The sequence below is a fragment of the Mytilus californianus genome, unplaced genomic scaffold, assembly GCF_021869535.1.
Source record: "Mytilus californianus isolate M0D057914Y unplaced genomic scaffold, xbMytCali1.0.p SCAF_2, whole genome shotgun sequence".
NCBI lineage: Eukaryota > Metazoa > Mollusca > Bivalvia > Mytilida > Mytilidae > Mytilus > Mytilus californianus.
This window is the reverse complement of record NW_026262668.1, coordinates 103,167,755-103,190,241: the sequence shown is the minus strand read 5'-3', so window position 1 is coordinate 103,190,241 and position 22,487 is coordinate 103,167,755. Positions and strand designations below refer to the sequence as shown.

Genomic DNA, 22,487 nt, shown 5'->3' with positions numbered 1-22,487 from the left:
TGAACATCATTGCATAGTTTATATAGAAAACATGGAAATCACCAACCCAAACTTTTATGAATGTACAATACCCCTGTAAAACAACCTAAAGCTTTATTTCTATAAATCCATTGAAGTTAATTTACATGTAGCTAAAGAATAAACTCTAATATAAAAAAACAAATGAAATCAATGAATTGTATAATATAGGTCAGAGTTTATACCTACTTTTTATTGAAAGCTGGTATATACTCTCAATGTTGCATTCTTTACCTTTATGTTTTCTTTTAATAGGGAAAGTTTTGCCTGAGCTTTCAGCCTGTCTGTTTCAATATGAATAGTTTGATCAGTAGTCAAAAATATATATACAGTCGAACCTGTAACATGTTTATGGTGGCCGGTAATTAGCACCTTTGTTGATCGTTCAAGTGGAACGTTAGTGTGTTGAACATATTTCACATGAGATGAAAACGAAACGAATTCAAATGACCCAAGCAGAGATTAAATGAATCGTTTGAATTAAAACTCATTAATTACAATAAATAAAAGAATTAAGACAATTATGATCAATTCATGAACATTTAATGTAAAACAAACGACCTCATCAGAAACCGTTCAGAACTTATTTCCTTCCGCAAGTGATTTCATAATTTAAAGTGACTGACCTTTGGATGAGTTGAATACTTTGTTCAAGTCCCTTCAACTTCGACACAACGAGGTTTGACTGTATGGTTAAAATAATCTGATAACCTCTTTATATGTTGTCATGTCCAGGATGCCTTGGTGGCTAAGTGTTCTAAGTACATGTAGTCGAACAACTGTATCACTAGCATGTCAACATTGAGGTTTTCAGTACGAATCCACCACGTGGCAGGTGTTGTTGACTCCAATCTTAATTGACTAGGATTATCAGTTTTCCTACCTTAAGTCTGGGTTCTATCAAGCATGCTGTATGCTTGGTTTTATTTGTTATTGTATATGTTAAAAGTTTCTATATCCGTAGAGAAACTCATCAAATGTTTGTCAATATGCTGATAATCAACATAGAATTTAACTTTGTGCTGACTGTGCGGTATGGGCTTTGCTCATTGTTGAAGGCCGAACGGTGACCTATAGTTGTTAATTTCTGTGTCATTTGGTCTCTTGTGGAGAGTTGTCTCATTGGCAATCATACCACATCTTCTTATTTATATTTACTTACTTTCTCAACTATTGATTGTTTTTGTTTTATATTTTTTAGCTGGACACCTGTTCATCCTCGTTTACTGAGTGTGCCAGAAATATGTAAATATCTTGCTCAAATATGGTGCTCTTTTGCTAAAGTTGTAAATAGTTGTCTGTCTTTTAGAAGAAATTACAGATTTTTGGTAAGCTGTTTCATTTTATATTATAACTTTCGAACCTAATAGTTGACATAGCCTTATTTTCCAGCCAAAGTAAAAATGTTCCAGTTGTCATCAAAAATATATACATGTATTCATAATTCTGCTTAAAATCCTAGCTCCATATTAATGAAATAGTTTAACATATAATATGCCAGAAAAAATTTTTCTTCTTGAATAATTCACAATAATGCTATAAATTGATTTTTTTCCCAAAAATTTTCCATTTTTATACTACCGCAAAAAAAATTTTGGGATCGTATAATGGTACGATGTTGTCGTCGTCTACGTCGTCGTCTGTGTCGTCGTCCGAAGACACATTGGTTTCTGGACAATAACTTTAGTCGAAGTGAATGGATCTCTATGAAATTTTTTAAGAAGGTTCAATACCATAAAAGGAAGGTTGGGATTGATTTTGGGGATGATGGTTTCAACCGTATAGGAACAAGGGGCCCATAGGGGCTCTCTGACATTGTACCACAAGGTTACATATAACAAAGGGAAGGCTGGGATTGAGTTTGGGGTTAATTGCCCCAATTATGTAGGAATTAGGGGCCAAAAAAGGGCCAAAAACAAGCATTTTTCTAGTTTCCAGACAATAACTTGTGTGTAAGTGTATGGATCTCTCTGAAATTGTACTACAAGGTTCCATACTACAAAGGAAAGGCTTGGATTGAGTTTTGGGGTTATTGCTCCAAGGGGGGTTTCAAAAAGTTTGGGGGGGGGGGGGAATTTTTTTCCCAATTTTTTTAAGGGTTTCATATTTTTTTTCTTCAAAATTTTTTAAATTTCTAATTTTTGAAGTTTCAAGAAGAAATCTTCAATTGCACAGTATTGGGCAATGGATTTATAAGATCTTTGACCACATTTGTTTTGTGTCAGAAACCTATATTATATCAAAAATTTGATCACAATCCAAATTCAAACAGTATCATGCTTGAATATTGTGTCCAAATTTGCCCCAACTGTTCAGGGTTCGACCTCTGCGGTCGTATCAGGCTGCGCTCAGCGAAGCATTTTATTACATAGATTATTTTGATTTATATATAAAAGCAACAAATACTGATATTGCAGGAGATACACACCAAACAGGGTGTGTAAATTATTATATATAACAGATTAACTAAGTATTGTGCAACAGCACAGTATTGCGTAATAGCACAGTATTGCACAATAGCACAGTATTGCGCAATAGCAAGAAATCTTCAATTGAAAATAAATACAAATCTTTTAACCAATTTCAATGTGATTTATTTAAAGTCTTTAATTTTTGGGGGTTCTAACCTTGTATTACTATTTTGGATATTGGGCCCCATTTTTAAATTGGTCTACATTGAGGTCCTAAGGGTCCAAAATTAGAATTAGTTTGATTTCATCAAAAACTGAATTATTGCGGCTCTATGGTATGCTGAATCTTATTGTGCATTTAGATTTTTTATTTTGGGCCCTGTTTTCAAATTAGTCTATCTTAAGGTTTGAAGGGTCCAAAATTAAACTTTGTTTGATTTCAACTAAAATTAAATTTTTGGCGTTTTTTTTTTATATGCTGAATCTAACCATGTTGTTAGGTTTTGGATATCAGACCATACTAGGCAAATTAAATATCCCATTTCAAATTTTTAAGATCTTTGACCACATTTATTTTGTGTCAGAAACCTATATTATTTCAAAAATTTGATCACAATCCAAATTCAGACAGTATCAAGCTTGAATATTGTGTCCAAACTTGCCTCAACTGTTCAGGGTTCGACCTCTGAGGTCTTATTAGGCTGCGCTGGGCGAAGCATTTTATTTTAACTTCTGTGGATTCATTTATTTTTACAGATTGATTAAAAATTATATATTCATGGATATTTGATTTCATGGTTTAATCTAAATCAATAAAATTAGTTTAGCCAAAGTCTGCATAAAAGTCTTATTTAAAACTGATACTTCTTTGAACTTTTGAATTCTTGGTTTACCTATACCCATGAAAGGCAAAAAAAAAATAATAATAAGGAATGCACAGAAATCAAGAATCGTGGCTGGAATTAGGGTACCATAATTGGTTAGAGAGGCTTTTGTACACTGTTATTATTCATCCAGTTTTCAAATGTGTCTTCCAATTTACAAGAGAAGCCAATGCTACTCAAAATAGATGGGTGGGGGTGAATAAATTGAAAAATCTTGTAAAGGTCATATAGCTGCTAAACTTTGGAAAATAAAACATATTATAGAAAAAAGGTTGATGAACCTAACGATAGCATATAAGGCAACAACTCCCAAAAATGATGACAAATTATGTGATTACAGCATACCAAACTTTTGGTACTTGTCAGAGGAGGGTAGACAGCTTGGTGCTGTGTGCAAAGTTATTCAGGTCATGTTGTACGATTTCAGTTTCAGTTTGGCAATTTTAAATATTGAAAATATCGATTTGTTCATTATTTTATATTAAATGTATTCTATTGCATTCATAAAAAATATAGCAAATTTTCTCGTAGAAAGATTTATTGATTATCAAAAATGACTTTTACATAAAATATTTAATGTTTTTTACTTCTTTTTGGTAAATTATATCATTAAAGATTATCATATGTCCCATATTGGCGGGAATTTGTATTCGATCTCTGTAAAAATACAAGGCACAAATTTTTGTTTATATTTCGTTAGTTTCCATGTAAAAATCATTGACATTTATAGCAGATAAAGAATATTGTGCAAACAACCTTGAACGTAAAAGGTCTCAGTCCGATGCTGCATAGTAAGTTGATAAAATTTTGTCCCGAATAAAAACTGAAAATCAATTAAATGAATTCAATAAATGAGTATTCAATTAATGAACATGCCCACAGGAATTGATAAAGGGATAAATATGTATATTCCCAGCAAATAATGACAAATACCATATTCGTTTATTATATATACATGTAGGAATATTGTATAATAATTACTACTGTATATTACTGCTTATGTTTATAATCTCATTCAACAAATTTTGAGTGTCCAGGTGATTTTCACACCATGACATGCTTGTATCAAATGACACATTATCACTGCGACTGATCGATGATATAAGACGATTCTGCATGCCATGTGCAGAGTGTCGTCCCTCCTCTAAGTACTTGCATATCTTTAAAAAAAAAGAATGGGGTTTTGCATTCCTTGAAATTGATAAGTATATATATAATAAGGATCTTTTTACAACTACAAACAATCCCATGCATATTAACCACAATACTATGAGATAAAATTTATGCTAATTTTCTTGTTACAGTTTTGTGTTGTAAGCTGTTTTGTCTTCATATCACTGGTTATATTGGGCCATTATATACCAGGATTAATGTTGTCTTATATAACTGGTAAGTTGGAATAATTCTGTCAGAAATTTCCCCCCCTTTGACTATATTGATGTAGCTGTAAAAGAACTTTTATCTGTAGGTGGCAATGTACCATTTTTGTGGTTTCTCTCCTCATGAATTCCTAGATATTAAATCTTTAAAAAATATGTTTTTTTATGTGTGAATTATAGCTATTTTGTTAAGTGTAAATATCTGCAAAAACTTAATAATTGGTTCTGTTCAAAAGCTTAAGTAATTTCATTTTTTTCCGGATATATATATTAATCATGTTTTTTTTTATATGAAGTATAAGGTTTTGTACCAAAAGTGGAAGTACACAATGTATAATACGTCAACAAAAAATCACATAGAGATTAATATATGGCTTTATCCATATCGGCCCAGGTATCATCCGGATACCCTCATATCGACACAAGGCATAAGTCGAGGGCTGATATGGTCAAGTACAATTGTTTCAAATGAACTATGTGGGGTAAAAATCATCATTTCTAATTTGAAGTGGATGACGTAAAAATTCCTCAAACCTGTATTTTGTACTGAGACATAAATATAACTCTACAGAAACATATTGTCAACGTGATAAACAAGGCGATTACCGCCAGTGACTGTAAATCACATATGACTGCTCAAATAGCACAGTTGCAACATTAATAAACAGATCACCTACTGTCATGTCTTTGTGTGTCAGATATTAGTTGTAAACACACGACACCAGAAAATACCTGAAGTAAATTGCGTGAGAAGCACTGTAACATGTTATTTGCATGAGAGGCCCCTGATATAGGTGATCAACCCTGGTGTGAATTTATGGCTAGTTTACTTCTGCTCGTTACACATATGCAAACACTATCATTAGTTTTATATACATGAAAACAATGATTTGTCTATGTATATTTATTCTGTTTTATCAATGGAAAGAATGGATGTGGTGTGTAAATTCAAATCAAGAAGACCCTATAAGTACTTAACAAAACCCAGAGCAAAGGAATAGCACTTCAGATGAAGATTAGTAACGATATATATGGCATGGGGTCTTCATCTGAAAAGCACATATAGACCTTCAGCATGGAGTAAAAGCACACACTTCACTACAGGATGACCATTATTTTCTAATTTTGTTTTTTTATTATGACAATGGTAATACCGGTAGCAGGGAATTCACAATTTGAATAGGACACAAATCCTTTACTAGTTAAACATATTGCATATTAAATATGTATATAATATTCTAAGCTAATTTGAAAAACCATCTAGTTTAATCTTTTCTTTGTAACCTTTTCAAAAGACTAGATAAAGATTTTTTTTTGTGATCTACACTTCAATGTGACAAATAATCCTTGACTGAATCAAATAGGATGAAGTTAAAATAGATAATATTGTCCATTCTAAAATGTTCATTGTTAGACACAATTTTAGTCTACCTGTCCATGAGGAGTTCTGAGTCTTTGCTGTGGCTATTTGTCCTTCATCCATTATCTCCATGTGGCTTAATCTCTTTTGTAGAAATCAGTAGTTTACCTTTTCTTACTAGGGTGCATTTATTACCCTTTCTTACTAGGGTGCAACTAAATGCTATCTTACATATCAAATACCAGAGTCAACAATTTATAAATAGCCTTTTAAATGATAAACAATAAGTATGACCAAACGGCCATTCGATTCTTTGGTCCATTTTTTGGGTAAAGATTGCATGAAATGCAATCAAAACCCTATGGTACTGACTTGATATCTATATCTTCCAAGGTTGATCACTACCTTTGATAGTTCAAACAAAATAGTGCAGTGAAGTGATCATTGTTTAGATCCTATCCTGTCAATGTCGTCCAATTTATTGATGATATGTTATACTTTGATATTTAAGTTACAAAATGATGTGTATTTGTATAACCATACTTGTCAAGAAAACATTTGTTATTAGAAATTACATAAGTTAGGCATGGTGTATAAATCTGTTATGAAAATAAACTACAAATGTACAATCATGAACTAAGGAAGATAACTCCAACTCAAATTTTTAACTTGCTTTGCCAAATAAAAATCAATGTTTTATTTAAAAATTCACGAAATTGCAAAAGGAAAGCAATCTTTACCCTTCAGTGCTCACAAGCTCTTTGATTATTTTTCACTAGACAAATGTGACTTGTTTTAATTTATAATAATTTATTATATTCAATTTCAGTGATTAGTTTAATGTTGTGGCCATGTGTTTTATATCATAACCTTCTACAAAGATTCTACCTCAAGTTTGAACCATTGTTCATGAAACTAGACTACTCGCTTAAACTGAAGTCTAAGTGGTGAGAATTAAGTCTTTTTTTTAGCTCACCTGGCCTAATAGGACGGTATGAGCTTTGACCTCCACTTAGTATCTGTTGTCAGTCATCCTTCAAAATCTTTTTACAGAAATTTTGGTCTGCATGATATTCCAAGGTTTTCTTTAAATGTCATGTTTAATGACCTATTGTCAAAATGAACTTAGCTGCTATGTATTACCCTGGTTAATAGGGGGGTAGAGTGGTACACTGTAAAAATGATTAAAAAATCTAAAACATCTTTAAATGGACCAATTGCTATTTAAAGTTAAGAAATTTATACATTAATGGTCCCCTTGAAAAATAACTTCATGAATTATTATTGATTTTATTGCTGTTATAATTATTTTTATTTAATATACTTGTTAAAATATATCAGAACTTTGATTTCATGGCCATCTGTAACTCCATTGATCTTTAGAACACATTTAAAGGTTAATGTACTGAATTCAGGCTTGTATAGTCCACAGTTTTATTCTCCAAAATTGAACCTGGCAGACAGTGGTGGGAATTATAGAGTATGATAAGCAAGAAATAAGAGAAAAATTTGATTTCGCGAGGTTTGTTTACGTTCTGCCATGTTTGTTATTGAAGTTGTAGGGGGTTCTTATCATTTTCAAAACTAATAATTTACCTAATCCATATTAATATGCAATTTTTATTCAGTATCAAATATAAACTGATAAATTTCAAAATTATATGCTTCACTACAAATTTCTCGTTTCTTTTCACTGCGTTGCATAAAATAAACTGGAATCTGCTTAAATTTAACAGAATTAAAAAAGTGTGTGAGTCATCCAGGCACCCGCTTATGCATAAATATGTATAAACTACAAAACGTAATCAGTTATTTGTTCTGTTTTGGTGTTTCACACTGACACATGTGTTTTGTTTTAGCTTAAGATCATTCAAACAATAATGTGATAGATATGTTAAACATTATCTTACTGAAGGATGGAACTGTTTAACTTTTAAAGTCGTATTCTAGTGATAACTATGGATTTTCTGTACACTCTCACCGTATTTATTTTCATTTACACCTGCTATTAGAACTTCTGGTTTAAACAAACACAAGTTTCTCAATTGTATTTTTTTTCTCTGATTTTGACTTATTTTAACCCATGCACTAGTAGCAAGATTTCAGTCTGAAACGGTCATTTTGGTCTGATCAAGTCTGAATCAACTGAATTTACCGCTAGGGAAAAACGTTAAGACTTTTTAAGACTTTCAGACGCTGTTCAGATATGTCGTCTTCAATCCGTTCATTCATGTCAAGATAAACAAGACAGAAGGCTCTAGCTGTTAAACAAGATATGTTAAGACGGTTTTAGACGAATTCAGACCAAACATAAAAAGTAATGTTCAAAATTTTCAGATCGGGTTAAGATCCGTTTAGTGTGTCAGAATGATATTAGGAGTTACGCCCCTTCATGTGGATGGTACATTTTAATCATAAAAAAATTACAATATAAATGCTAGAATGAAACACGTATATTTTTAATAATTAAACATAAATTCATTGGTTGACTTTTTATAAGACCGCAAAAAAATTTTTGTGGTCGTATATTGGTATGACGTTGGCGTCGTCGTCGTCGTCGTCGTCTGGCGTCGTCCGGCGTCGTCCGAAGACACATTGGTTTTCGCACTCTAACTTTAGTTTAAGTGATTGGATATCTATGAAATTTTACCACAAGGTTCAATACCACAAAAGGAAGGTTGGGATTGATTTTTGGGGTTATGGTACCAACAGTAAAGGAATTAGAGGCCAAAAAGGGGCCAAAAATAAGCATTTTTGTAACTTCCAGACATAACTTGTGTGTTAGTGTATGGATCTCTCTGACATTGTACCACAAGGTTCCATATCACAAAAGGAATGCTGGGATTGATTTTGGGGTAATTGCCTCAAAATTTTAGGAATTAGGGGCCAAAAAAGGGGCAAAAAACAAGCATTTTTCTAGTTTCATGACAATAACTTGTGTGTAAGTGAATGGATCTTTCTGAAATTGTACTACAAGGTTCCATATCACAAAGGGAAAGCTGGAATTGAGTATGGGGGTAATTACCGAAACGTTTAGGAATTGGGGGCCAAAAAGGGGCCAAAAATAAGCATTTTTCTAGTTTCCAGACAATAACTTGTGTTCAAGTGTATGGATCTCTCTGAAATTGTACTGCAAGGTACCATACCACAAAGGGAAGGCTGGGATTGATGATAGGGGTAATTGCCTCAATATTTTAGGAATTAGGGGCCAAAAAGGGGCAAAAAACAAGCATTTTTTTAGTTTCAGGACAATAACTTGTGTGTAAGTGTATGGATCTTTCTGAAATTGTACTACAAGGTTCCATATCACAAAGGGAAAGCTGGGTTTGAGTTTGGGGGTAATTGCCCTAAACGTTTAGGAATTTGGGGCCAAAAAGGGACCAAAAACACATTTTTCTAGTTTCCAGACAATAACTGGTGTTCAAGTGTATGGATCGCTCTGAAATTGTACTGCAAGGTACCATACCACAAAGGGAAGGCTGGGATTGAGTTTGGGGGTGATGAATCATAAGGGGGTTTAAAAAAATTGGGGGGGGGGGATTTTTTTTTTTCCTTTTTTTTTTCTTTTTTTCCTTTTTTTTTTTCTTTTAGAATTTTCCATTTTAAGTTGGTTATTTCTGATTTATATTTAAAAGCAAATAATAATGATATGGTAGGAGATACACACCAAACAGGATGTGTAAATTATTATATAATAAATATTGTGCAATAGCAAGAAATTTTCAATTGCACAGTATTGCACAATAGCAAGAAATCTTCAATTGCACAGTATTGCGCAATAGCAAGAAATCTTCAATTGCACAGTATTGCGCAATAGCAAGAAATCTTCAATTGCACAGTATTGCGCAATAGCAAGAAATATCCAATAGCACAATATTGCGCAATAGCAAGAAATTGTCAATTGTACAGTATTGCCCAATAGCAAGAAATATTTAATTGCACAGTATTGTGCAAAAGAAGATACTTCGTATAAATTGCTTGATCAATTTCAATTGGGTTTTATTCTTGAATTCTTGGGGTTCTTTAATATGCTGAATCTAACCGTGTATTTAGTTTTTGGATTTTGGGCCCCGTTTTTAAATTGGTCCACATTGAGGTCCAAAGGGTCCAAAATTAAACTTTGTTTGATTTCATCAAAAATTGAATTATTGGGGTTCTTTGATATGCCGATTCTAACCATGTATTTGGATTCTTAATTTTTCGTTCCGTTTTCAAATTGGTCTACATTAAGGTCCAAAGGGTCCAAAATTAAACTTAGTTTGATTTTAACAAAAATTGAATTCTTAGGGTTCTTAGATATGCTGAATCTAAACATGTATTTAGATTTTTGATTATGGGCCCAGTTTTCAAGTTGGTCCAAATCGGGGTCCAAAATTAAACTTTGTTTGATTTCAACAAAAATTGAATATATGGGGTTCTTTGATATGCTGAATCTAACCATGTATTTAGATTTTTGATTTTTGGGCCCCGTTATCAACTTTGTCCACATTGAGGTCAAAAGGGTCCAAAATTAAACTTTGTTTGATTTCATCAAAAATTGAATTCTTGGGGTTCTTTGATATGCTGAATCTAACCATGTTTTTAGATTTTGGATATTGGACCATAATAGATGAATGTCCAATTTAAAATTTTTAAGTTCTTAGACCACATTCATTCTGTGTCAGAAACCTATGCTGTGACAAATATTTAATCACAATCCAAATGCAAAGCTGTATCAAGCTTGAATGTTGTGTCCATACTTGCCCCAACTGTTCAGGGTTCGACCTCTGCGGTCGTATCAAGCTGCGCCCTGCGGAGCATTTTATTATTTCTGTTGGTCTTTTTTTAAGAGATTAGTGATTTTGTTTTGTTGAGGAAATAACTTATTCGCCTATAACTGTTGATGATTTTATTTTATTTTTTATTTTCTGATGTTAATTTATGTATTTATCTACTTATTCTTTGAAAAGAAGTAATTGCAAATTTTAAACATAACATTATCAAAAGAGTGAAAACACCTTATAAATTTCATGCGTCTGAAGCACGTTTCTGGATTTAACTTCATCGGGAACGATCAACGTAAATACAAATATGTTTTATGTCAGATAATTTATATCGTTAATTTTGTTATCTTTCGATACTTTCCTCTAAAACTTAATAATTACTTCGTGGCATTTAGTAATCATTCCCCGTGCGTGTTATTCTTTTTATATTTGGACAACCGTCTTCTTTTTTTTTTTTTTTTTGCTTTTATTTCGTAGTGATGCGTAGTCACCAAGGCCGCATCAGGGAACCATGTCTCCGAGTGCAGTTAATATTCTGAAAACTGCACTTAGACCGTGACGAGACAATAAAACTATAAATAACATACCATCGGAAAGAAGAAGATGTTGATGGGAGGGGGCGGGGAGGAGGTTACAGAATAGAGAATGAGTGGCAATAAATATAAAGAATAGAGAAAATGGATAAAAAAAAATAAAGAATAGAGAATAATAAGGTGCTTGAATATAAAGAATTGATAATAATAGACAAAAATTTTAAAGAATAGAGAAAATCGGCATAAAAAATTAAAGAATACAGAAATAAAGGACCCCCTCCAGATCCTCATAGAAGTTTTCGTTAAAACAGTACAACCTAATTTAAGTTCAGCATCGAGTATATATCCTTGTAAATGCGTTAATCCTTTCTTTCATTTTAATAACAATTTTATTTAATATAAAATAATTATGTATTTATTTGTTTATTCAAGTTGCACTATAGCAAATAATTCTTCTTCGTCTTTTTCTTCCTATAATAGTAATAAATGTATTCGTTATTTAATATTTTCTGTCAATAAAGGTTGAATTCGATGGCACGTGCCACTAATAAAAAATGATCCTTAAACTATCAAAAACTTGGCAATTACAATGGCTATTTCACAATTACATCATATGTACACCTGTCATGGTATCATAGCTCCGTTCATGTATGTGTAATTTAAGGTTCTGACACATTTTATAATAGCTTCGTTCTGAACACTATTGACGACATTGTTAAAACTGCATGAACATATCACAAAACCGCAAATTTAGTGGTTAAAAAATAAACGATAATGACAAAAAAATAATTAAAAACTAAAAACAAAACAAAATTCTGTTGGAAGTAGCATATATTTACATGTATAAATTGTCTAGTGCTTTTATTACAGCGGTATACTTGTTTTATACACAGACCATATTCTGATCATATTCTATGCTAAGATATTGACAAGACAGAAGTAAATATGTTAAAAGTCGTTTTAAATCAATTCATTTCACAGCTGAGGCAAATGTTCCTTCCCATTGTTGAATGGAGGTTAAATAAATGTGAACAATAAAAAAGATGTATATTTCTTAGGCATGGAGCTAGGCATTTCTGAAGTATCTTTGATAGCATTTTTTTCCTATCAAAAATGTATGCTGGTATATATGTAACTCTAGGTGTTTACCTAAAATGTTATGTATATGTAAAAGTTTAAGATTTTTTTTTTAATATTTGCCAAAAAAAAAACATCCGGAAAACCATATAATGGCGTTTTGTCCTTTAATTCTTTTTTTGTGATTTTCTAACCTACCTTCTAATTGATACGTTAATCCAAACAGTGCAAGTGTGTAATGCAAACATACAAAATTCGGCTTTGGTGTATCATGTTAAAACAATACCCATAAATTATGATAATTTTCAATAATTTTAGATAAGATTATGCAAGGAAATGTGTTATTGTTTTCTATTTATCTAGCAAAATTGTATCTTTTTTTACACAAAGATGTCGATAAATAAATTTGATACCCTGCATTTATCATGCATTTCAATAGCATATTGTCAAATTGTTAAAAGATCTCCTCCTTAACAGGGAATCCGTTAGTATTGAAAGTCCCTGTCCTAAATTATTGAATTTGTCATTCTGCATTGACAATATTCAATTTATCTTGGTGTAAGTAATACGCACTCATTCGGGCTAACGCCCTTAATGTGTATCTAATACATATTATTTTCTCCCTCGTTTCACCCCTCCGATAATAAAGTTTTTTCTTAACTAGATATCGTAGAAAAACCAAACACAGTATAGCGTTGTGCGTTCGCTACAAGATCGCCTTGAATTTAACATGTTCAACATAACTATATACAATCAGCCATACAAAAAGGCATAATATTTGTGTCAACTAATTCTGCCTCTTTAAAGGTCAAATGAAAGTTAGTCATTTCACTCTACTATGGAATGAAATGAACGAGAGAACTTTTGACGTGGTATAGTTATAATATAACTGTTTTTTATACTTATACTTAGTTTGTTATGCAAGCCGAAAAATCCACTTTGCTCTCTGGATGTCTCTTGGTTTTTGTTTTTGTTTTTGGTTTGTTTGCTATATTATTGACGTAAATAAAACCGACAACTCCTTTTATTCAGATATATAATTTGAGTTCTGTAAATTTCTAGACGTACGTAAGAATGAAAGACGAAAATGCAGGTTTCATAAATGGTCATCAAAGAGCGACACAATTAAAAACAAATAAAAAAATATAGTTATTACAGCTACAGCCATTTTTTTTTCTCTATTAAAACATATTTGATACTTTTTGCGCTATTGTCATATATCAAAAAAAATCTAACATTTCCATAAGCTTTCTGTGATTTCCCCGATTCACCATTATGATGTCATGCCACTTGCTATATGGATTCAAAAAACAAATTTACGAAATCTATAAGCACACAATTGTAACTGTTCCTATCTTTATTAACAAAATTTAGCGTAAATATTTACAACTATAAAAATTAGTAACAGTGTAGGTCTATTCTGCCCGGAAAACAATGCGGACTAAATCTGTGTACAGTGCACGTGGCGGATCCAGTCTTTTTAAATGGGGGTTCCCAACCAAGGATAAAGGGAGGGGATCCAACCGTATGTCCTCATTAACAAAAGGGGGTCCAAACCCCCCCCTCCCCCCCCCCCCCCCCCCCCCCCCCCCCCATCCGCCACTGTGTGCACCACTGACATTAAATTTTACAAATATGCAAATCGATACTTGTTCTGTTAGGACAGTTTTCAATTTTATATAATAGAAGTAGGTGAATTATACAGCAGACATATTGGTTTTCTTGGTTTAGATAGAGGAATTGTCTACCCCCGATCAAGAATCTCATTAAATTGTACAGATGTGCATACGTATTAGTCTAAAATATAATCTTTCATCTTATCAAATTTGAATCTTATGATTTTTGTAAAAAGGCGGAATTAAATTTCCAAAGTGATATTCAAACTTATTATTCAAAGACAAACTGACAACGCCATGGCAAAATAAAAAAAAGTCAAAATGACAAACTGTACAGATATGCTAACTTAGAATATATAGAACATACTTTATGACTTCATAACCATAGAAAGACAACGAAAGATCATATCATAAACAAAATTGTATTGAAAGGTCAATGATGAGAAAATTTTAACATTTGTTATACCTAGTACTTCATAATCTTTTTCTGAAAAGTTTTGTCGTCCTGAATATGCATGAAATGTTTGCCACTGGACGTTAAGCAACCAACAATCAATTAATCTTTTGCTCTAAAAAATTAAACAATATAAGCCACAATTGTATCCATCACTTGGTGTCTGTTTAGGTGCCAGCTGAAGCACGCCTCCGGGTGCGGGATTTTCTCGCTGTGTTGAAGACCCATTGGTGGCCTTCGGCTGTTTTCTGCTCTGTGGTCGGGTTGATGTCACTTTGACACATGCATTCCCCATTTCCATTCTCAATTTTGAATAGTATAAATAGTTGTTTTATTTAAAAGAGACTTTGAATAACAACTTTAAAACACAGTTATGTTATAATTGAACGAGTTCATAAAAACTAGAAATAGAGGACTATACATATACTGGAGTAAAACCAAAAGTTTGTTCCGACACTAGACTTGTAGGCAACGGCTCAGATGTACTTATTTATACTGGATAACCTATATGTGTGGTCATAAAAATTACAGACTAATTTCCTCTATGTAAACACAAGGAGATGTGGTATATTAAGAATTGCTTATGAAACAACTATCCGTAAAGTTCAAATGAGGTAGACGAAAGCCACCAGAGACAACCGTACGGCCTTCTAAAAACCATTCCGTTAAGTTGGCTAAAAACGGTCCCAACATGAAAAATATGAAATAATCAAACTCTGAGAAAACTAACGGATTTTACTCAGATCCATCCATCTTGACACCTCAAACATGCGAACACTATATAATTTTAAACCTAACTGACTCGCAATTTTATAATAAACAATAATTATGAACTTTTTAAAATAAGTTATCCATGGGGAATACTTAAAAAATCATCTTATTCACGATGTAAAAATGAATATTTAAAACTTTTCCGTTATATGTTACCTGTGAAATGGCGCCAATGTAGTTTTATTTTTTTTGGCGCAAATGAAAGATTGATTTTTTTTTTCAAAATTGGCGCAAATGCAATGCACTCCCTCTTTGGAATCATTTAAAAAGGTAAAATTCACCTGTATTGGTATTGCTGGTGTATATTTGTCACACGTTCCATCTACAATATACGGAAATGACACGGCTTGGTATTGTAAACTTACTGAAGGACGTTTAATGTCAAATTCATATCCCCGGGCGAAAACATGATTATTTACCGGTTTGTCAAAACGCCGTTTGTACACTTACCAAAGTGTATTGATCTTTCACGCTGTCTAGTCTAAGATTAAAAGTTTAGGCAATTTTTGTAGGTTTTTAAAGTGAACGGAAAATGAGCTTTGCAACAGTGTCTCTAACGATAAAAAAAAAATAATGTGGTCCGTCAATATGACATATTACAGAGGCAGGTAGAAATATTTGTAAAATTGGCTTAAATATTTCATTTAACAGCAATTTGTAGAACTGATTATTTTGATCCCTCGAATACGTGTAAAATAATGAGTATTTATATTATTTAGATTCTTTCATATAATTGTTTTTGTTTATTGTATTCACGAATTTTATATAAACTCATGACGTTTAGACCTTGACATTTCGTGTAGACACCTGGGGCGTGTTTTATTGGTCTATTCTGCACATCTCCAGAATGTCTTCTGGTGAAGAGTCCAAAAAAAAATGAATCTGGAGATAACCTGGAGATATTCTACGGAAGATCAATAAAACAAAAATTCAATTTGCCGTCGAATATAGCAGATTTTTGTTATGTTGGATGACATATTAAATGAAGTTTACGATGATTTTATAGAAAATTAAGATACGTCCGGTAGACATGACTGTAAAAGTGTGCTCTATTCGTGACATGTTTCTTTGTTCTTTCCTCTAACTCAATTTTGCTAGACAAATCAGGCGTAAACCCCCACTATTTGATTTTTAAGAATAATCTTAAACTGCACAAAAATTCGTCAATGTTTGTCTCGAATATGATCAAAAAGGACATCTTGTCTATTCAATTTTTTTAAAGTAACCAAACTGGATTATTTTTGTTTAAAGCAAAGATATCGGAAAGTTCTCAAAATCATTTTTCTCTGGTGGTCCTTGAAGAAAATCTTCTGGTCCTAACTATTATTTCTATTGCATAATTTCGATGGTCAAAACCTTCGGACCACCACTTTTCAAAAATTTTCATTGTATATTGATCTATATGCAAGTATATATATATACAATGTATACCAGACATTTCTCAGACTGTTTTTCTTCTTTTTTTTTTTAATAAATCCGTTGGTTGTGTACTGATTGATACTTCAGTCTTGGAGAACAAGATTTATTTCAGTACTATAGTTGTAATTAGCTTTGAGCAAACTTCCAGTAATTGCAAATACCCTTATTTCGGTGCTTTGTGTCTATTGTCTTAATGTAAGTTTTTTTTTTTGTGTGTCTCGTACCGATCTTTTGAGTTAATCTAATTGCAATTGATTTGTGCAGGTTGTTCTAATATTGTTCTGTTACACCACTGTCCCAGCCTCGGGGAGGGTTAAGCGCTCACAAACATGTTATTGTACTGTTACACCACTGTCCCAGGTTAGGGGGCTGGTTGGGCCGGATCCCGCTAACATGTTTAACCCCGCCACATTCTGTATGTATGCTCTGTCCAAAGTCAAAGTCAAATGTAATTCAGTGGTTGTCGTTTTTTGCTGTGTTACATATTTGTTTTTCGTTCATTTTTTTTTTGTACATTAATTAGACCGTTAGTTTTCTCGTTTGAATTGTTTTACATTTGTGATTTCGGGGCCTTTTATAGCTGACTATGCGGTATGGGCTTTGCTTATTGTTGAATGCCGTAGGGTGACCTATAGCTGTTAATTGCTGTGTCATTTGGTCTCTTCTGGAGGGTTGTCTCATTGGCAATCTTCGTTTTTATATCAACCCTGCCATATTCTGTGTGTGTCTATCCCAAGTCAGGAGCCTGTAGTTTAGTTGTTGTCGTTGGTTCATGTCTCGACTCATATTTGATATTTTGTAAATTATTTTGTTATGTATAATTAGGCCGTAAGTATTCTCGTTTGAATTGTTTCGCACATTTTTCACGTCGGGCCTTTTGACAGTATTGGGTTTTGTCATTGTTGAAGGCCTTCATTACGGTTGTCTATAATTGCTAACATCCACTTCATATTTGAACTCCGGTGGATAGTTGCCTCATTAGCAATCATACATTTCTTCGTTTTTATTTATTTACCTGACTTTTAAACTCGTGTTTTGAACCGAGTCCTGAACATGCATGACATATTTGTCACTGGGCGTTAATAATTAGCAACAAACAATCAACCAATTAAACTTGTGTTAAATAAGAAGAAAAACCATTTGATATTCATTCATTTAGTGGGGTGGGCTGGTAATTAAGAGCTGAAAAATATGCATAATAAGCGACAGATTAAAAATGTTAATAATGCCCTCTATGAATTTAAACTGACCACCACAGAATAGCCCAACTTAGTGTTGAAAGTAGCGTTAAACACCAATCAATCAAAATCCCTTCCCTAGAATATCAAATAGTCGTCCCTTAACTTTTATTGTCCGTGTAGTTCTTATATTTATCCAGCTTATCGTCATATAGGGATGTCCTATTAAGACTGTCATACCATAAAAACGTTTATAACACAGCTCACATTCCAATATATCTGCATTCATAAATTTATTAATGTCATTTAGACTAAACGACGCCATGTTTGTTATGTGCCTCTGCCGTCTAAACTACCTATCAAAAACGAAGAGGTGGAAGAGGGCCAGAAGATCTTCCCTATGCAAAAAAAACAGAAATGGACCTCTTCTGGCTCACTACCGAAGAACAAAAAAACACCCCCCTGTTTCTTGTTGAAGACTGATTTACCCGGTACGTCTAAACACCACCTAGGCCGCCTTGGTGCACTAAGCTCTGAAAACTGCACTAAACCTATGATGGAACAGTCATATAAGTACCAAGGTCATTCAGTATGATAATGTTGTAAATAAAGAGCATATATTTGAATTTTGGTGTAAATGTATTTAGAAATGAAAGAGTTATAAACATTTTACATGGCACGCGCCGACTTTTGTATAATGTGTCCAGTTATCATAGTGTTGATTGAATCCACCGAAGCTTGACGAGTTCATATAAACCAATACCAATATCTTTATTCCCATAACCATTGCAGATACATAGGTACAGAGAGAGTGCAAAATATGTACATGAATATGCATCTATTTACAATACATATATACAATACAGTGGTTTCCAAATAATATACATTTTAGCTAGGAGGACCCACATGTTTATTTATACACTTTATAAACTTACATAATCTTTTTAGCTCTGAATTTTTGTTTAATTTGCTCATCAATTTTCTAAACTTTAGTGTATTAACATAAGCCAAATAATACTTATCAAGGTATAATTTTCTACTGTCGTTAAAAAATGGACATTCTAGCAGATAATGAAATTCGTCTCCAATGCTACCAATATTACAAAGATGACATTTTCTATCATTTCTATTAACATTATTCCACCTCCCTGTCTCTATTGAGAGTCTGTAGTTTGTGGTTCTATATCTACATAAAATAATACTTTCGTGCATATCCAACATTTCAAAATATTTTTTTTCAAAATTTAATTCTAACTTAAAAATTCTATAATTTACTGATTATGTAGACTCTTGAAATTGTGTATTCCACAACTGTTTGTATTGGTCTTGTAATCGCAACTTTAGTGCATTTTTTAATCATATATCATTACCAAAACATTGAGAAATCCAAATATTTGAAAAACCACATTCATCCAATATATTTTTAACTTCACTCACAAAAAATGTACATACATTATTAACAGTAAATAGTGTTTTTAATAGTGTATATGCGATAGAAGATAACTTAGTCTCTTTAGCAGATACTAATTTACACCAATAAGATACTATTTTTAATTTAAAGGATATCTACCAAGTTCTCCGTATACCATATAGCTAGGTGTGGAATTTTCAGTTTCAAAAGAAGTTTATAGAATTTCTGATGGATTCTTTCTGTAATTTCAACATCACCATGCCCCTAAATTTCACATCCATACAAAAGTATGGGTTTCACAACTTTATAGAAAAGATCTAAGTGACACTGAGTGGAAAGATTATGTATGCGGCCTGTTTCCAACACCTTAAACATAGCTTGTGTGGCTTTTTCTGCTAGGTGTTTCTGTGCTATTTTAGTATTACCAGTTCTAGATAATAATATGCCCAAATAGTTAAATTCTTTTAATATTTTCAATGTCAGTGCCGTCTATAGCTATATAAAAATGTAAATTTGACGGCATTCTGCCTCTAGAAAAAATCATCACTTTAGTTAACTTTAAGCTTCCAAATATTACAGTATTCACTGGAAGAATCCAGCTGTTTCTGTAAATCATCAGCACTTTCTGCCAATAGTACTATGTCGTCTTAACTAAGGATATGAATGGAAAGATTAAATATGCACCAAGATCGTAAATTAAGATTGATTATTATAATGTAAAAAAATATGTTCAAAGTTGGTTCGAAAATCTTAAGAGATTTAAAAGTTATCATAAAAAAGAAGATGTGGTATGATTGCCAATGAGACAACTCTCCACAAGAGACCAAATGACACAGAAATTAACAACTATAGGTCACCGTACGGCCTTCAACAATGAGCAAAGTCCATACCGCACAGTCGGCTATAAAAGGCCCCGAAATGACAATGTAAAACAATTCAAACGAGAAAACTAACGGCCTAATTTATGTACAAAAAATGAACAAAAAACAAATATGTAACACATAAACAAACAACAACCACTGAATTATAGGCTCCTGACTTGGGACAGGCACATACATACAGAATGTGGAGTTAAACATGTTAGCGGGATCCCAACCCTCCCCCTAACCTGGGACAGTGGTGTAACAGTACAACATAAGAACGAACTATAAAAATCAGTTGAAAGAGGCTTAACTCATCAGATGGATAAAAATACAAATACTACAAATACAAGTTAACATTTTTACGGGGCACGTGCTCTTCTTGTGTAATGTCTGATCACCTTGAAAATTGATCCAACTAATCTTTAACTGGTAAATTATGTTTCCTTGTTGCTAAGTAGTAATGATAAAAGGGCTGTTGATCTTTTCTTTGATGCTTTGTTAGAAAAAATATATTTGGAAAAAGTGATTGTTTAATTGCGCTATTTGAAATAAAAACAGTGAAACAATAGAAATTGGCTTTTACTCAAAGACATATCTGATTTACCTATGGCGTTTTTGTCGTTTGGTTGCTGTCAAATCGAAGTTTATTCCACATCTCCTATAGTTTGAGTTCTGTTTGATTACTTTTTATTACCGTCTCCTCGGAGACGGTATTAAGAGTTGAACGATGGACAGTCTGCGGGCTGAAGGCTTTCTTACTACCTAATTGGAAGATATTACTGACGCTGTCATAATTAAATTTCGTTCATTGGTTGGGACAATTCAAACCTAGTAAATGTCTTTTAATCCCGTAGAGTGTCGGATCTGAACTCTTTATTTTAGTAAATAAATTTGCCTGGTTACCAATCATGCATATCGGTACACAGGTAACACTTATCTATAAATAGCCAAAACTCCTGAAGATTTTTTGTAAACACACACGTGATTATTTCATGTTACGTACATTTTATACGTGAAAACATAAGAAAACTTTTAGGAAAATGCCTTTTTCTTAGGTTATATTTATTTATACTCAGTAAGATTTGATTTGATTTGATTTTTGGTGTTTTAACGCCACTTTTAAGCACCGCTTTTGGGCTATTTCGTGGCGGCCAGTTTTTATTGGTGGAGGAAGCCGGAGCGCCCGGAGAAAACCACCGAACTTCGATAGGAAAACTGACAATCCTAGTCAATTAAGATTGGAGTCGAGTGCACCCGCACGAGCGGGGTTCGAACTCAAAACCTCAGTGTTGACTGGCTAGTGATTACAGTAGTAACTACTTAGACCACTCGGCCACCGAGGCCCCCTACTCAGTAAGATAATCTAAAGGCAACACAAACATTTTAAAACGGAGATATCAAATAATTTCTGTTCAATTTAATATTAATTTACACAAGAATTTTTATATGAGGGGGCGGGGGCGGCGGCGGCCGCACTTCGACCTTTCTATGGCAGAGGTGAGCAGCTGAGACATCCAATACCCCACCCTTTATATATATATATATATATAGAGTCTATAAGAATCTACCAACCAGTAAACTTAATAGGTATTTGATCATCAAAATTGACAATACTACACAAACAGGGAAAATTATATGAGTCTAAAAGATTGTGTAACAATACCGATAAATAGATGGAAAACAAAACACTAAAAAGTGTGGAATATCATCGCACAAAGATGGAAAAACTGAACAGATGATATAAATTATACAATAATTGCAAATATTTCGGCTCAACAAATGGCCTTCCTCAGTGTTAAAAGTTTTAACAATACTGATATATAATGTATAAGGTGTAAACATAGATCAGTAATAATACAGGTAAGTTTTGGTCGATTGATTTTAATCCAAAATCCTGAATATCATAATATAAACAATAGACTGTAAATTTAATTATTTCTTTCTATTGATTCCATCTGGATGGAGGACACCTAGTGTTTTTATCCAAAACTTCTCCCGATTCTCTCTTTGCCTATTTTGCCATGTACAATCCTGTTCGATCACAAGGATCTTCATGTGATCAAAATCTTTCAGATTGTGATCTGGTAACCTGAAGTGTTGGCTGACAGGAATATACGGTTTTTTTGTGAGGTCACTCCTGTGGCCATTAAGGCGTTTGTGAAATGGCTGCATAGATTCACCAACATATTGGAGACCACATATAGGACACTCAAGAACGTAAATCACGTTTGAGTTTTTGCAGTTGACATTGCAGAAGATCTTGTATGTCTTTTCTGTGGTCTTACTGTGAAATGTTGATGAATGCTGCAATTGGTTGCAACATTTGTAGCGCTTATCCCCACAAGGCTGG

At 32.9% G+C, this 22,487-nt stretch overlaps 2 protein-coding genes across 18 annotated transcripts in view; one reads left to right on the top strand and one right to left on the bottom strand.

The window, feature by feature from the left end:
* The window catches only part of LOC127730619 (reticulophagy regulator 3-like), a 160,397-nt gene that overhangs the window by 4,007 nt on the left and 133,903 nt on the right, over window positions 1-22,487 (top strand). Inside the window, exon 4 of one of the 4 annotated variants that reach the window (XM_052239108.1) lies at window positions 1,220-1,346. The exons of the other annotated variants lie outside the window; for them this stretch is intronic. Within the exon in view, the coding sequence (XP_052095068.1) occupies window positions 1,220-1,346 (127 nt within the window). The remainder of the gene's footprint in view (window positions 1-1,219; window positions 1,347-22,487) is intronic. 4 annotated transcript variants of the gene reach the window in all.
* The window catches only part of LOC127730614 (peroxidasin homolog pxn-1-like), a 296,701-nt gene that overhangs the window by 166,619 nt on the left and 107,595 nt on the right, over window positions 1-22,487 (bottom strand). The gene's annotated exons all lie outside the window — the stretch shown is intronic.